The sequence below is a fragment of the Choristoneura fumiferana genome, chromosome 13, assembly GCF_025370935.1.
Source record: "Choristoneura fumiferana chromosome 13, NRCan_CFum_1, whole genome shotgun sequence".
Lineage (NCBI taxonomy): Eukaryota > Metazoa > Arthropoda > Insecta > Lepidoptera > Tortricidae > Choristoneura > Choristoneura fumiferana.
This window is the reverse complement of record NC_133484.1, coordinates 13,396,232-13,413,429: the sequence shown is the minus strand read 5'-3', so window position 1 is coordinate 13,413,429 and position 17,198 is coordinate 13,396,232. Positions and strand designations below refer to the sequence as shown.

The 17,198-nt window shown below is 36.4% G+C and overlaps 1 protein-coding gene across 1 annotated transcript in view; it reads right to left on the bottom strand.

The window, feature by feature from the left end:
• Window positions 1-3,357: 3,357 nt before the first annotated feature.
• Window positions 3,358-17,198, bottom strand: part of Scr (homeobox sex combs reduced) — a 56,000-nt gene continuing 42,159 nt past the window's right edge. Inside the window, exon 3 of the mRNA XM_074096377.1 lies at window positions 3,358-5,433. Coding sequence (XP_073952478.1) covers window positions 5,129-5,433 — 305 coding nt within the window. The 3' untranslated portion in view covers window positions 3,358-5,128. The remainder of the gene's footprint in view (window positions 5,434-17,198) is intronic.

Here is a 17,198-nt window from a genome sequence, read left to right as displayed (position 1 = left end):
TATAAGTATATAGTATAGTATGGATGTTTAACAATCCTGTTACTTCGTAGCCTGTTACGAACTAAATATTTATTCAAATATTTTTTTACGCTGCTCAAACTTGATTAATGAATCGGTAGTGCCAAAAGTACAATGGCAACTAATATTTCAAATATAAATACCTACTTTAATTCAAAATTCAATAACTCTTAAAACTAACTGCAGGATCTTATCGCTGTGTCAAAACATGTCCCATACAGACTTACGCATTACCACAGAATACAGAGAAGGAAGTTGGTTCACTTCATAGAGAACGGATAATTTTGGACTGTCGCATTATGGTGTTATAGTGAAATGAAGAAGTAGACAAACATAGTGTTGCAGTATATGAAAACGCTCGCACGCACACATATACACACTGTTATATTTACAAACTTGAGACATGATAAATTGCACGCACAAGTGTTCTTCGTACTACGTTAATAAAGATCAAGTAGTGAATTTTGTGAATTTCTATGAAATTAAACGTAATCCCGGAATTTTAATTCAATCATCGGCGCGTTATTACGTTTAAAAAAAAACAATTGATTGCATATTATAACAGATAACTATTTAGGGCTCTCCTTTTCAGGTCTACAGTGAGACGTAAATGTATAGGCCGAGATGATGTGTACTATGATAGAGTACGGCCAAAGTTACAAAAAATATATTACACGACTTTATGCACTTAACATTGAAGTCGTGTATACATACATATTTTTGTAATCTTTGCACTTGACTGTACATTATAATAGAGGTCTATTAATACATTTCGCGGTGAACCATCTTACCTCGCTCGCTCCAGCATCCGTTGAAAAATGATCGCCACCACCGAACACTCCTTAATGCAAGTATCGCGCAATCGTCCAGGTTTCCACAATCGGACGGACAGCGGTACATTAATAATATTAGTCATGCGACAGATACACATCGCGGGAAGTAGCGGCCATTTTTTTTTGGTCAGGTATTTCGAATCAGTACAGGAAGCGTGCTACCTATATTAGGAATTTCGATGTCAGTTTTGCTTGTGAGGTGGCGCTGAGGTTTTTAGGAAATATATGAGGACAAATGCATGAATAGAAAAGATCGTGTATTATGAACAATACTGCCGAAGTCCTCGTGAGATATAACTTATAATAAAATGACCGAAAACAATCTGAAATGATCCTTGACAAAGTCATCTAAACAATATGAAACTAGGTGGACTATTCCCAATTATAATACCTGTGAGTTGCAACGGTTAATTTTTAGATACCGAAGTCTTTTTTTTGTTGATCTTTTTATATATTTTTTTGTCTATGACCTCATTTATTGCAAATTGCAAGTGAATTTTTATCCGCTGTGACTGAATTTCGATTGTTAAAACTATAATGAAATTTTATGAGCGTTTGGAAATTTCATGTCAAAAATACTACATGGCAAAAAAAATTGTTAGTTCATCCTTCCTCTCCAAATAGCCTTCCCATTATAGCAGTTGTTATTTTGTACAAGTTGAATAGATCTAGTTATATTTATCTAAGATACATTGCACATTGCATCGCGTTTTTTAAACGCGTCGTGGACGCGCGTTTCTGACACGTGCATTCTTCTTCTTCTCTTTTATAATATGGCTTTTCTGTCCTAATTAACAGGACATAAAGGATTAATAGGACAATTTCGCCTGTGTCAAAGTAAACTTTCTTTGAGAGGGACGTTGTACGGTGGTTATAGTTTTTGCAACTTGATAGTAAAATTCCAGAAACCACGTGAAGACAATTTGCGCATTAAAAAATGTCAGACACGAGAGCAATATAGAATTTTGTGATCACTGTTCACTGTTAAGGTTAGTCGCGGCATAAAACACTATTAAAATTATACTTCAACTAGCCAAAGAAACAGAAATAGCAAAATTAGATATTGTCTACATCCGCCATGTTCGTATGCTACGAATCGAATCGTGCTGTTAAAAAACATGTGTGTGAAAGCCTATAACGCCTATAAGACATGAGACTATTGTCTTCACAATTTTTTTTTTCACGAGACAATTCACACCAATTGACCTAGTTCCAAAGTAAGCTTAGCAAAGCTTGTGTTATGGGTACTAAGCAACGGATAAATATAATTATATGGATATAACACCCAAGACATATTAACACCCATTCGAATTTTTCATACAAATATCTGCCCCGACACGGGAATCGAATCCGGGACCTCAAGCTTCGTAGTCAAGTTCTCTAACCACTAGGCCATCTGGTCGTCTAACTGGTCGCTTACTCTCAATCATTGAGTTGCGCTTTAACTACTCGTACTTTCGAAGACAGGGATTAAGAAAGTACACATTGATGATGGAAGGAGTAAGTATTCTTTATTTACGGCTCGCTCCTATCAATTTCTTGCGATGCCATTATTCGTTGAAGAGTTTTGTCCAGTGGAGATGGTCCTGGTCAGACCACCAGGTTTTAACTATCAGATTATTATATGTTCACCGGACTTTATGTTAATGTCATGATCAGTATGACAAATTTTAGCTCAATAGGATAGCAAAAAATCCGAAAAAGTGTGAGAAAATTACGTGCCTATAGTTTGAGTCGTAATACAACTATGGTGGAGCACTATTTTTGTGCTTCCTACACAGAATTGAGTCAAAGATACTGAAACAAAGCACCATTGATTTTTTTCTCATTATAAGTAGATTTATTAGGTACTAAGTATCAAGGGCACCCCAAAATCCTTAATAATACCTATAAAAAGGCATGTGCGCATGCACTGTAATAGAGAATTTAGTTTCACAAACTGCACATCTGTCTTTTAATTTAATTCAGTACTTAGGTAACTTTAAGTTAGTACTTTAGTTCTTTTATGTGGTGGTGGCTTTAGTGGCTGGTTCATGTTGCAAGAAACGTCGCTCAAACCAACTATGCCTTATATTTTAATCGCAACGTAAAATGAAAAACAGTCCGGTTGTAGACGTCCGTTTTGCTATTCAATGAATCCATATCAAAACTGTATAAAAGCAAAATATTCTGACAGCATGATTTATAGGCCAGCCTCCGATACGCAACACCAGCGACCTACAAACTAAGGCAACCTTCATTTTTCGGCACTCCTTTTGTTAGGCCGTAGGCACGTGGTGCTCTCACCCCTCGCAGGTTCGGCTGTCATGTCATAGCTTCAGCATCATTTATCATCCCCCAATACTGCTTCCAGCCAACGGCGTCTCACTGGCGCTTACACATTCGAAAGAATAGTTGGAAACCTTCAGTTGCACACTAGCAGTTATTCCCATTTTCTACCCCCGCAAATTTTATTCTAAAATGTATTTTGGAAACATCAAAAGTCACATGTGTCTTCATAATTTATTTCATCTTCACCAATTTTTCAAATTTGATACATTTTTATTCATACAATACAATAATTTAAATGAATAAGTAGCATACTTCACTAGAACTCTCATTTAAAATTGGAATGAACAATAAACATATTCGTATTTAGTTAAAAGGAAATAACACAACTAAAAATTATGATGGCGAAGTTTGAAAATGAAAAAACAAGTTGATAAACGAATTAGGCCACTTCCTATTGCACAGAACAATTCATAACGTCAAAGTAATGATACAATGATTTTTTTAATAATGATTTTGAACATTTCTCAATTCAGTTACACTAAATGACGTACCTAATATTTACAAACAATAAATAAAGCAACAAATGAACTAGTCAAAAGTGAATGAAATAAGCATTTTTCATACATACTTTCTGAATGAAACCAAATATAACCAACTCAAGTCGCACTGTTTCACTTAAGAATAAAATTTAACAAAATATCACAGTTGACCACGACAATCCTAATTAACATGTGATTAAGGACGATAATGCGACGATAAAAGCCGTCGACCCATTGAATATCGAATAAAAAGTAAGTAAGTCAATTCAAAACAACCATGGTTTACTTGAGGGAAGAAACAATAGGACCTTTAATTACTAAGAATATTAAGTACATTTTACAAATACGACATTAAAGTTTTAAAAGTACGAAATAGAGTCATTTTTAATGTTACAATTGGTATGGTTTGTGGAAACTTAAAAAAAACCCTATTCGTAATCTAAATTAAATTAGGTTTCGTTATTTATTAGTATTTACATTGAGATGATAAATACTTTTATTATTTACAACTAAATGACAGGAACATAAAACAGTTCTTCGGGAAGTTCACTGAAATATATTAAACTTTTCACCTAATCAAACTTGTTGTATATACAGTTAAGGAAGGAATATCTACCTATTCACAGTTACCATATTACTGAGCTTACAATTATATTCTAATTAAGTTCACAGCGCTTTTACAAGCCCTCGCTAATTTAAATGTATTCATATCTAGTAGGTACTAGTCAAAATTATGTATAGCACGGCCTAAATAAATTTGATAGTACAATCCTTTGTATTACCTACGTTGTTTTATGCTATCCCTGTACAATTCCGAATTTGTTATCTTTGTGACGGCTGGTCTATCTACTTACCTAAACAGCTGAACAGTTTTATGTTTAACTAACACAGTAGTAAGTTCGTGAGTTTAGGTATTAGATTAAGCCATCATCACGTATATTTACTATTCGGCTCTCAGTTGTATTTAGGAATAACACGCAATTCGAATCATAGCTTATGACTAGGTAAATTTCTTTCTACTTCAAATTTAACACTATTTCATCGTATCCCATTAGCATTTACGATAAAATATTATATGTACTGTGACATTTGGAACAGAATAGTAGACACTGAAATTTTATATTTAACAGTATCAACGTCTGGTCGACAATTTTCACCAAATTTCATTATTTAGATAGGGTACACTAATAGTTCTTGTATCTACACTGCGTTCACTGCAATCCATTTGAATTTCTTCTTGGAGCACACATCACTAAATAGTGTCACTGATATCGTCACAATCAACAATTTAACAAAATTAGGCTATCAGGAGAAATTTTTCGAGCAGCGAATAACCGACCCAGTCTGGCTGTTGTAGCAGCGGAGCCACCTTGCGCTGGCGCCGTGTTACACGCAGCCCCGTGGTACCACGGGCGACTGTTTACCTTAATAAATCAGTTATCCGCTGTTCGAAAAATTCCACTGATCCTATGCAGAGAGATGCGCAAACTGACTCGGGTGAAGGTCGAACTGGTAGGGGTGGCCGTAGGGATTCATATGGTACGGCACTATGTTCATGGACGCCATCTTGTGTTCCTTCTTCCATTTCATGCGCCGGTTCTGGAACCAGATCTTGATCTGTCGCTCCGTGAGGCAGAGCGCGTGTGCGATCTCGATCCGTCTCCTCCGCGTCAGGTACCGGTTGAAGTGGAACTCCTTCTCCAGCTCGAGCGTCTGATACCGCGTGTACGACGTCCTCTGACGCTTCGTCTCTCCGTTAGCATTCACCGTACCTGAAAAAAATAAACAAAGGCATGTTACAGATTGATCACTGGACAGATGATTGAGTGGTGAGCCGTTACATAAGTTCGTTAAGTATTATTCTGGTCACAAAACGTGAGGCATGTTAATATTTAGAACTGAATGTGCGTTTGAGCGCCAATGAATAGTTGGCTCGATCGCGTCGTGTGTTGCCACGCTTGCTCGATTGTGATGCACAGCTCGCGGCAGCTTGCTCGATTCAAAACGAGATTTCTATTGAGAAATCCGAACACTATTGTGCAATTAATTTAAATTTATTTCCTAGAGCTGTCATGTTCCTTTGAATTTATATCGTGCGTGTTACTAAACCTTTTTCTAATATCAGATTTGGCACTTGTTTAGATGAGGAGACATCGTTTCCATTTAATGTAAGGAGTGACTCAGGAGTTGCTGAAATATTAATATATTTTTGCTACAGGCCTACCTATCTAAATAAAGATGATCTCGGATTAATATTTTAACCAATTCTGATGAAACTAAAATTTCAATCACTTTCGACGTTCATCACACGAAACCTTTGCACTGGGGACACCTAAGACATTCCGTTTGTCAAATATCATCTCAGTATCGATAAGTAAACTCTGTCGCATCTTCTGCCGTACCGACATTCCCGAGCCGATATCAAAGGAGCTGGTGCAGTGACAGACAAGCTCGCCGAGTCACGGGTCGCATGCGCCACCTGTCACGCCGCGTCGCCGGCCGGCCCACCACTTGCTTCGGCTTGGACTGCCGCCAGTACCTTGATCGATACGCAACCCGTCTCGGGTGTGTCTACCAAATTAAACTGTATCATTTGTTATTCCTCATCAACTAGACCGCAACGCTAATGAGTATGAGAGATCGTTTAAAAACAATAAAAGCGCTTAAGTAATATTTAAAACTGCTTATGTTTCTTCAACGAGTTTATTATGGAGTCCTCCTTTTACGGATGAAAGAGTGTTTAAAAATTAATGTCCCGATTTTGGTTAATAAAGAAAAAGCCGTAATAAATTCAGCCGGTGCGTCCAGGCCTCTCCTTATTCTGACTGAGTTGTCAGCCCCGTGTCAATAAAGATGTTTAAAGTAAAATATAAATATGCGATGCGGACGGGATCGTCCGCTTGTGGCAACAAGTGAAGCCGCGGCAAAAACCCTACTCGATTGATATGTTAGTGACAGCTTGATGCACAAACAACTGAGTGACAGTATTATTTTAACATAATCCTTGTTCAGGAACGAAACGAATGGATGCAATACGAGGACATTGAATTTCAATTTGAATTCAAGAATATGGTGATTTGGTTTAAACGCTTACATCAAGTATCTGATTTGAATATCTATTCGCTTTGGTTCAAGTGAATACATCCGGAGTCTGGGATGAAATAATGCCAATCGGCTGCTGCAATTTTGTCAATTTGTCATGATTTTGCAATTTTGAAATAGAGACTCATGGTACTCGCGACTTCTTAGCAAAATAATATTTTCAACCATTTCAATAAAACAATTAGCGCAAGAAGATTGTAACATAAATATGAATTTGCTTGCATAAAGGATTAAATGCTTAGCTACTAGCAAATAGTATCTAATTGTCGTTTATTTGTCAGCAGGGAATATATTTCGCAACTTGGTGTCTCGTGAGTGATGTGTGATTCCAACACGTGACCTATTTTCGAGGTTCTTTAGAAATCGAAGTTGTTGAAACTTTGTCATATCACCCGGAATATTTTTTGGAACCTTGGCGAGCAAGATTAAAAACCAAAAAAACATGTAAGCAGTATTTTAGAGAAATAATAATAGAAGTTATATGTAAAACATAGAAAAAAACCATAGTGTACAGAACTAGTATGGAATTTGAGTAATTTTTCTAATTTGAAACGTATACTTCCTATATGGATATGTTATTATTTAATGCAAGGCATTTCTTACTTTTCTAACCTATATACGATTTAGATAATAGTACATGAAAACTCACTGTCTCATAAACAAATTAAGTATATTTACTGACGATCATTCGGCTACACATAAGAGTAATCAAATTAAGAACTTGAAAAAAAAAACTGCCTTTTAACTATGACCTTTTTTTTTAAACCCTGTTAATCCGCAATTTTATCTTGCACTAAGTAGTTTGTCGATATGGACCTCCACAAAGTAACGCATGAACCAATCCTGTTCCATAAAAGAAAAAAAAATGAAAATTCCTCAAAAGCCTCATATTATTACTCGAACGAAGCGGATTTTAACGAACGGCGGTGATTTTTTTTCATTGACCGTTAATTTAAAAGTACAACATACAGTACAAGGCGTTAGTGTCAGGAGAAAACAACGCGTGTGGTACAGTCAACGTCATAAATAAGTGATCACTTTTGTACCTTGTCACTTTAACGTCATGTTTGAAAAGCCATACGAAATTTTGTAACGACTGAAAGCGACAAAGTACAGAAATGATCACTTATTTATGACGTTGACTGTACTACTATGAATAAGGGCAACAATTATATGCTAGATAAGATGTTTTGCATTTAAGAGACACTGTTTTTGTTTTTTGTGTTGTGTTGCGGAAAGCACAAGATCGGTCTGAGTGGAGAGCCTTGGGGGAGGCCTATGTTCAGCAGAGGATGTTTTTCAGCTGACATGATGTGATCATGACACTGTTTTTGGTGCGAGTTTGTAGGAACATAGAATTAAATAAATAAATATCATGGGAAACTTGTCACCAATTGACCTAGTTCCAAACTAAGCAAAGCTTGTACTATGGATCATCATCATCATCATCATCATCATCATCAGCCGGAAGACGTCCACTGCTGAACAAAGGCCTCCCCCTTAGACCGCCACAATGAACGACAACTCGCCACTTTCATCCACCGGTTTCCCGCAACTCTCACGATGTCGTCAGTCCACCTGGTAGGACCCAACCCCTACCCAACCCTGCTAACGCCTCGTCTTCCGGTTCGTGGTCGCCACTCGAGAACTTTTCTCCCCCATCGGTTATCTGTTCTTCGAGCGATATAGCCCGCCCATTGCCACTTCAACTTGCATATTTTTCCAGCTATGTCAGTGACTTTAGTTCTTCGAGGAATTTCCGTATTCCGGATTCTATCGCGCAAAGAAACTACTACTACTACTGTACTATGGATACTAGGCAATGAATAAACATACTTTATACTTATTAAACATCCAAGACCCGAGAAAAAACATTCGTATTATTCATACAAATATTTGCCCTGGCCGGGAATCGAACCCAGGATCTCAAGCTTCGTGGTCAGGTTCTCTAACCACTTGGCCATCCGGCCGTCAATTGAACATTATGTAAGAGTCTGACCCCTATAAAAATTAGCAAGAAAAGATACTTAATGATAACAGCCTACATAGGAGTTTTGCTGGACAGAGTGATTAGCGGTCCCAGTGAGATATTTATTTATTTATTGTTTTGGGAAACATACAGCAATTTATTACAGTCAAAATTTCATTTTTTAAATTATACATTAGCCAAAACAGCTTCCACTAATAGCTTAAACATGTTATGCTCTTCTTATTCTTTTTATGTTCTTTCTTGCTTTATTGTCTATTAATATTAAATATTTAAATAATAACGAACATTTAAGATAATAATATAAATATGCGAGTCGAATTCTTCACAATATTTAAATCATTTTCAGCATGAGGTACGGTAAAGACATTATACGTTGATTTCCAAAACGATTATAACTATATCATATTTTTTATACATATTTAGATATTGCAACTAAAATGATCATGAAATGACTCTACCATAATGACTTATTCTCATTAAAATGATAGATCTGTGATAGTGTCTAAGAACCCTTTCGTTCTAGCTATAATTGCGTTGATACTTTAGATACGGTGATATTTTTTAAGGCAAAAAAGTCTAATCGCTTTTGGGGATTTGAACAAGTACTTCTAGCTTACAGTAATGACAGTACTTTAGCAATTATACTATATGACAATCTCCTAATCCTTTCGAATATCGTGGTCGCTATGAATTAGTGGAAAACACGTGGTGGCGTTGCAGATGTTTATGGGCGGTGGTGATCTCTTACCACCAGGAGACCCACTTGCTCGTTTGCCATCCAGTAGAATAAAAAAAAAAAAACACATTTTGTTAATAAAAACAAAAAGAAAAAAACTATATAGCTTACTGTGCACTATATAAATATGAAAATAAAGTAACTATAATTAATAATCGTCGTCTAAATAGCAGTCGTTTTAGGGTACGGTAGCGACGCAGACGGCTTTAAAAAATCCCTAATTGTTTTGTGTGTCATTTTTATGTACTTTTTTGTATAATTTGAATTTTACAGCACATTAATGTTTTAACTGTAAACCTGTATTTTTATTGACAAACATATAAATAAATAACGGGGATGTGGTGTAGGTATCTACGGAACTCTTCCGCCACAGCTGCTCGAACTTGTTCGCTTTTAAGTAATTCTAGGTCACAGACCATTGATATTCCGTCTGGTTCTAGACATATTGCATGGTCAAATTTAAAACGAATGACACGATATTACCTATGGATGAGGCTAAATTTAAAATCTAAAACAGTTGCTGTCTGGATACCGTTTATGAAATAAGTAAAGCATATTTTTTACATAAAAAGTATGCAGTTCAAAACCTAGTATTAATAACGAGTATTCCAATTGTAAAGTAGGTAGTTGTCTATTTATATATTTATAAGATACCCCTCTTCTCTAATAAAGTATGAGTTGATCAGTTTAGCATATTAGTTGGTCTGGAACTATCAGACATAGACAATACATCTTTTTTGAATAAGAATAAGTATTATTTTCGCCATATTTCAATTAAATTAGTATGTAAAGTGACATTTATAGATTCTGTCATTTTGATCGTTTTCAACCTCGATACTGTCAATGTTACTTTCCCCATGGCAGTGGCGTGGCGTCATATATTTCCGTAGTAAAGCCGAAGCAAAGATCGCTTACAATTTTCACCAATCTGGTATGTCCTGTTGTCCTATTGTATAAATATTGGGCAAGCCGATGGGAAAAGGGTTCTATGGACGCTTCGCCACTGCCCCATGGGCAGCAATGTGACGATACTCATGTCTGTCCTGTTCCTAGGCATATCATGAAACAACATCATTTCATGATTTGCTATTTTGTTTAACCTGTTGAACGCCCTGCGCGCCACAGTGGCGCGTATCTAAGTAAGTACTCGTGATTAGTCAATTTTTGTTACCAGTTTCTATAACCCTTAAATATAGGGTACTAGTCCAATATTATCCAAAAAAGTCGTTGGTCGCGCGACGGGTTAAAACTCATAGTGATTAGACAAATTGTGATTTGCCTGGCCAATATCTCAGGCATATCAAAAAATTGTTGCGTTTCTAAGATCTGCTAGAGCTTAGGTGAGATAATTATGTAGTACAAACGCGTGATGACATGACGATGATATAATTTTGAATATACTTCAAGTAATCCACTATCTGTATCGACAGTGTTAGTGGAAAGTTGTAATATGTATTTTATTGATTCAAAAATTATTAGAAACGAAAAAATCAACCAAACCGTTGGGCTGCTCAGAATATTTTTCCTATCAAGCAGTTTATCCTTCCATCAACATGGGTACATAAATAACTGTGACTCCAGATACGCCAACATAAAAATGTTTAACGATAAAACATCAAAGAGAACGTGACTAATGACATCTAGATGAAAACAGAATACATGTTATAAAAGTGACACGTAATAGTTTTTATTTGCGGCTATAGACCGTGTAAATGTTAACTATATCGCTTTTTGAATAATAAATAAAATAAATCGCCACCGAATCGTCGTAAAGCAAAGTTATGGGTTGTTTTAATAAGCGTTTATGCTCTTTGGTTATAATAATGTGATCAGTCATGGATATTGTCGTCGTCTTGTTCATTCGTAATATCAATTTTGGGAAATTATTTATGCACTTTGTCATGATATTATGCAGCGAGACTGATATTCTCGCCATTTTGATGATGATATTAAGTGTAAAGATATTTCAAAATAGACAGAATTCCGAGGCAATTTTGTCTAACGCAATCGGAACCGCACTCAATTTCACCACTTCTTTCTGTCAAACTGTATAGGATGCGGGTAAACTAAACTGATAAATATGATAGCGAACAACCGCACGTTAGGCAATACGGTCTCAGAGTTGGTTATATTATAATAATTAATAATAATAAATAAACAATTTAAATTTTCCTTCATTAATATAGCATAACAGTAGTTTTCTGTTTGAACTACTGGCGTACCTACTATGTCATAATTGCCAAAATTTTGTTTTAAGAATGAAGCGCTAATTTATGACCATTAATTAGTATCAATCACTCGGCATTTTTTATATTTGGGTTCTTAGATATTGTCCACTTGCTATTATAAGCTTCTCTGTCGACAGCAAATTAAAAAAAAATATATTTATTGCCACATCATAATTACATACTTAGTTGAGTTCCATCTCTCTGTACGACCTGACATTAACTTACGAGTAGTAATTAGCAAATTTAACTTATTCTAGTTCTAAACCTTTCTATATTTTCTTCTATTCTTACATCTACAAAATGGTTCCAATATTTTCATCTAGCAACTGTCCGATCATTTTACCTTTTCTGTTCTTATTGTCTATTATTATTTTTTTTGTCATGTTTAACATTGTTCTCTTCCGCAGTGTCCACAGAGTCTAAAAATGGGCTAACAGTATTCCATAGAATCGCCTTGCTCCATACAAATCAAGTGATGGTTGCCATGCAACAACAGTGCCAACAGTGGACATCCTATGGTTGATTATGATGGTCATGATCAACAAAACTAAGAAAACAGGTCAAAGACTGCAGAATCTATAGCATCTGAGGTGTGGTGCATTGAGGGTAGGCAGCACTACCTGCCCTGCTTTGGGGGGTGGCACACAGCTGCAGGCGCAAACTAGCAACTGCTTACCCTGGAATTGATCCACCGTAAACACCCAATGTATATCATTGAGCAACGCATCCCGTGTATCCCGTACCTAATAGAATCTCCATAAGCATCAAGTGACGGTTGCCATGCGCCATCTGCCGATTACAGGTACCCGGCGAATTTACAAGCAGCCAGTGCGACACGAATCACCATAAACTAAAAAACACATTAATCACTGCTGCTGGTTGAATTTAAGAACCGGATTTAAGTGTATTATGCCTTTGTCTCGTGTCTATGGTTTGCTGTGACGTTAAGCGGCTACATGGTCTATGCATGCGAGTTTTAGATAGGAAATATCTCGTTTGATATTTCAAATACTGGAGTATTTTTAACACAATAAATATGATTAAATAACAAAATGAAAAACGTGATAGGAAACACAGTTCACGATAAAAATAATTTTTAAAGAAAGCTTTTCCATTACTTTTATCGTTTTTAAAAAGCAATAAAAAGATTTATTGAACAGACAATTAATTAAAATAAAATTACCTAATATTGGGGTTCTTTGCAGTGGTTAGTCCTTTTCTACATTAAGAACCCCAAGGTTCTTTGCAGTGGTTAGTCAAATAAAAATCAATATTTTATATTTTAATATTTTAGTAAGCCGTGGTGGCAGAGTGGTTTGATTGGTTCCTCAAGCAGAGGATCGTGGGTTCAAATCCCGGCTAGCACCTCTGAGTTTTTCGGAATTCATGTGCGAAATTACATTTGAAATTTACCACGAGCTCTACGGAGAAGGAAAACATCGTGAGGAAACCTGCACAAACCTGCGAAGCAATTCAATGGTGTGTGTGAAGTTCCCAATCCGCACTGGGCCCGCGTGGGAAGTACAGCCCAAGCCCTTTGTTATTGCGAGAGAAGGCCTTTGCCCAGCAGTGGGACGTAGATATATAGGCTGGGATGGGGATTTTATCTTTTAATAAGGACCCATTTGAAATGCTCTGGCACTTACGCGACACGCCTTTTCGACAAGCTCTTCTCTATTCGCGGGCATAAAGGATAGCACTGTTAAGCTCGGACACTTTGAAAATTAGTGATAATTATCTTTCCGGAAGCGTTGGTTAGACTCAATAAAAACATGTAGAAAAGGTCCTTTTCCATCTATTTACAAACTAAACTTCATTGATCAAATAAGGTTTATATTTATTGTGAAAAGCTGTGGATTATAACACGTAAATGGACAGGCACTAGTCTAAGCGGCGCCAGCCAGTTCACCTGCACAGAAACAGTCACGTTTTATGTCTGTGCCACCGTCGTCTGTCACCATCACTTGTGCTAGCATGCGAGCCGCGACAGTCACAAGGTGGTCAGTCACATGAGAATTCGAACATACCTCAAACCAACTTACAACAACTCATAAAAGACGTGCCATTCAATCCTCACCACTATTAACACAACGTTAATGATTTGGTGTCTTTCAACAAAACGCAAAAATGATTGGTAATTTTTGACAATTGTATCTATCATCTCTCTGATTTATTACTTCTGTTGTCTCAATATGAGATTATTTTCACGTTACTGTCATTCGAAATTGACATTATTTTGCAGTTATTGATTATCTATCTGTTTGCTTAAAACTAAGCACAGTCAAGGTACAGGTGACCTGGCTTTACTGTGCCAAGTTTAGTTTAGTTGGTCTGTCAAAGATGTTAGAAAAAAAAGGATGCAATGAACAGTTTCGACTAGTACCTACCTGGCTGTGATCAATATTTAACGGTTTTCTGTAAGAATTCTGTTTGTGAAAGCAATACGAACTTCTTCTTTGACTATGTATTTAGGTTTTTTAAGCACGAAAGCAACGCTTTCGGCGTAAAGCATATATATAATATAACACTCCCGTTTTATTTAGGTAAGAACATAATGATAAATCACAAAGCAGTGCCGGTCACTGTTACATAGCTTATAAATTTCCAAGAAGGAACCTTAACTCTTCAATGTTGGGTGGTTTTATGTCGCAAGGTATATGTCGCTACAACTGGATCGCTACTATGTATTGTGCTTAATTATTTTATGTGTCAACTACTTATCGCGGGCGTTATATTTCAACCGCTACCCGTGCCATGCTTCTCTTTATTCAAGGTATATTTTACGCTGTATCTCTTCGGACTATCACTGCAATGTATCAGAGGCGCGGTGCCTTTTACTAATCTTTTGGTGGAAGTAGGTACTTAACTGGTTTACATTTTTGTATGCATTTTTAGTGAGATTGTAATTTGGAACGCCGAAAATTGGACTAAAAAGGATATGCCTTTAAAAGAGGGTTAGAAACAAGGACTTGACATTAATAATAGAGAACAAGATTAAGAATGATTCATACACGAAGTCGAAAAAATAAACTTGAAAATAAATGACGTAACGATCGTGTCAGAAAATCTGAACACAGAATCATTGTACGGATATTATGCATGTATAAACAGTAGAATTAATTATATCATCAACCAGCCTACTAATAACTAGTAGTAGGCTAGTAATCTAGCTAGAATAATGTTACTTTAATCAAATAATCAGAACCGCCACTAGTAATTATTCGGTTCGTTACCTTACTCATTACCCTGAGCACGAATTTACAGCTCAATTTTAAGGTAATTTAAGTAAATTTAAAATAAACATCTTAAATTTAATACCACAAAAATACAATTTTCCCCGCTCGCGCAGCTCGATCCGTAAAAGCCGAAGATTGCCCGATTGGGAGCCGAGCGCTCACGAAGTGCCCAAGATTGGATTTCTCACGTTCGAACAGGGCCAGGGCCTTTACTACGAAGTGCAAAATTCGAACTTCATATCTTGCCGTCCCGCTGACGCTAATATTATTTAATACAAGAGTGAGACGAACGGTACGATATGAACTTCGATTTTCGTAGTACTGAGCTAATCACGACGTGGAAACATTAAGGACTCTAATAGCTTGTAAATACATAACACGTAATAAATCTTAGTGCGCGGGCGCATGACGGCGCCGTTGATAAATTCTTATTGTAGCTTTTTCGATGGTCTATTTCGAACGGCTGTGCCGTTTCAATTCTACTTTGATTGTTCTATTTAGCACAATGATAATAGTTGGTGTAAGTTACAATGTGATTAAAACATGTTTATTAATTTACTACTACCTACTATAAGATATAAAAAAGCCGTGGTGGTGTGGTGTTTCAAGCAGGGGATCGTGGGTTCAAGCATCGGCTCGCACCTCTGAGTTTTTCTAAATTCATGTGCGGAATTACATTTGAAGTTTACCACGAGCTGTACGGTGAAGGAAAACATCGTGAGGAAACCTGCACAAACCTGCGAAGCAATTCAATGGTGTGTGCGAAGTTCCCAATCCGCACTGGGCCCGCGTTTAGGTAGGTCACGTTTTGATAAGTAACCAAAAAAAAAACACTAACGTAACTTGAAGACAAGAACTTGAGACTTTGAGACTAAAAGTCAATTTATTACACTTTTATGTATCCCCATAATACCTACCTGTCTAATTAATATAAGATCAAGTTTGGACGCAGACACATTTAAGGAGAAGCTTACTTTCCGCGAAATAATATTAAGAGAGAGAGAGAGAGAGAGAGAGAGAGAGAGTATTACCACTTTGCCTCTTCTCTACCCACCGTGCATCACAGTTACGTTTGTCCGACATATATACGTTTACATACAGAGTTGCACGAGTTTAACGTGTTACACACGCGTGACTATGCTGCAATGCACGGTGGGAGCTTAGAATCATGGTAAAAATATCAAAGTTTACTGATATAGACCTGCACTAAATAAAAAAATAAAATAAAATCAGTTTATTGCAGACAGAGTTCATAAGCGTTACTACATGTTTCACTTAAAAGCTATGTTAGTAATTATAATTTTAATTTAAAAATCTGCCACCCTCAGGGACACCTGGCACAAGCACATGTGCTCGCACCCAGTGCCGTATGATGGGACAGTCAGGCTTCTCGCTAATGACCCTCAGGATGGTGTTGGTGCTCCCGCGCACCCTGCACATGAGCGAGGCGACGCGGCGGAATACATACCTACCTAACACCTTATCAATCAATATAGGTCTGTTAAAGGATTTTAAAAAATGCGATACTAAAACAATAGCGTTCAATAGTAGATTGTTCTACAAGAGCATAAAGCGAGCCATTTTTCCCGAGGTGATGGTGAGGGTGGATAGACACGTCGAAGGGAAAATGGGTTTAATGCTCGAGTTTTTACACTCTGCTTTTCACTAAGATCGCGTTCACTTACTAGATACCTTTTATTTTTCAAGCATTGCTATACAATTATAATTTTTTTAGTTTTATTGATTTATTTTGATTGATTTCATTGATTTTTAGTTTTACATACTTAAACTAAAACTTATTAAAAAAATGTATAGAACCTTTTTTGTTTAGGTTAGGCGAAATATTATTTTATACACTACTTAAAACATAAAAAGTCATTTTATGTCGAATGGATCCAGCATAAACACGAACTTTACGAGCATGAAAAGTGAAACAACATTTAAATGTTCAATTGATTTCTTTAGTATTTCGGTATTATAATTATGAATTCTACAAAAATTATAGGAATAATACTAATGATGTTTCTCAATTTAAGAGTAATTCTGGGGTAGGTTTGAGGCGGAGGTAAAGGGCTAGCGTTAGTACTTATTTTCGAGTGCCTCATCTTAACATTACTTTTTTTTCTTCTAAAAATTCTGATAAAAATAAAATAAATAAATAAATATTTTCCAACCAATCAGTTTTCATTATAAGATAATACTAAAACAATCTATCGTTTGTTCTAACAATCTAGCGAGCTAGAAG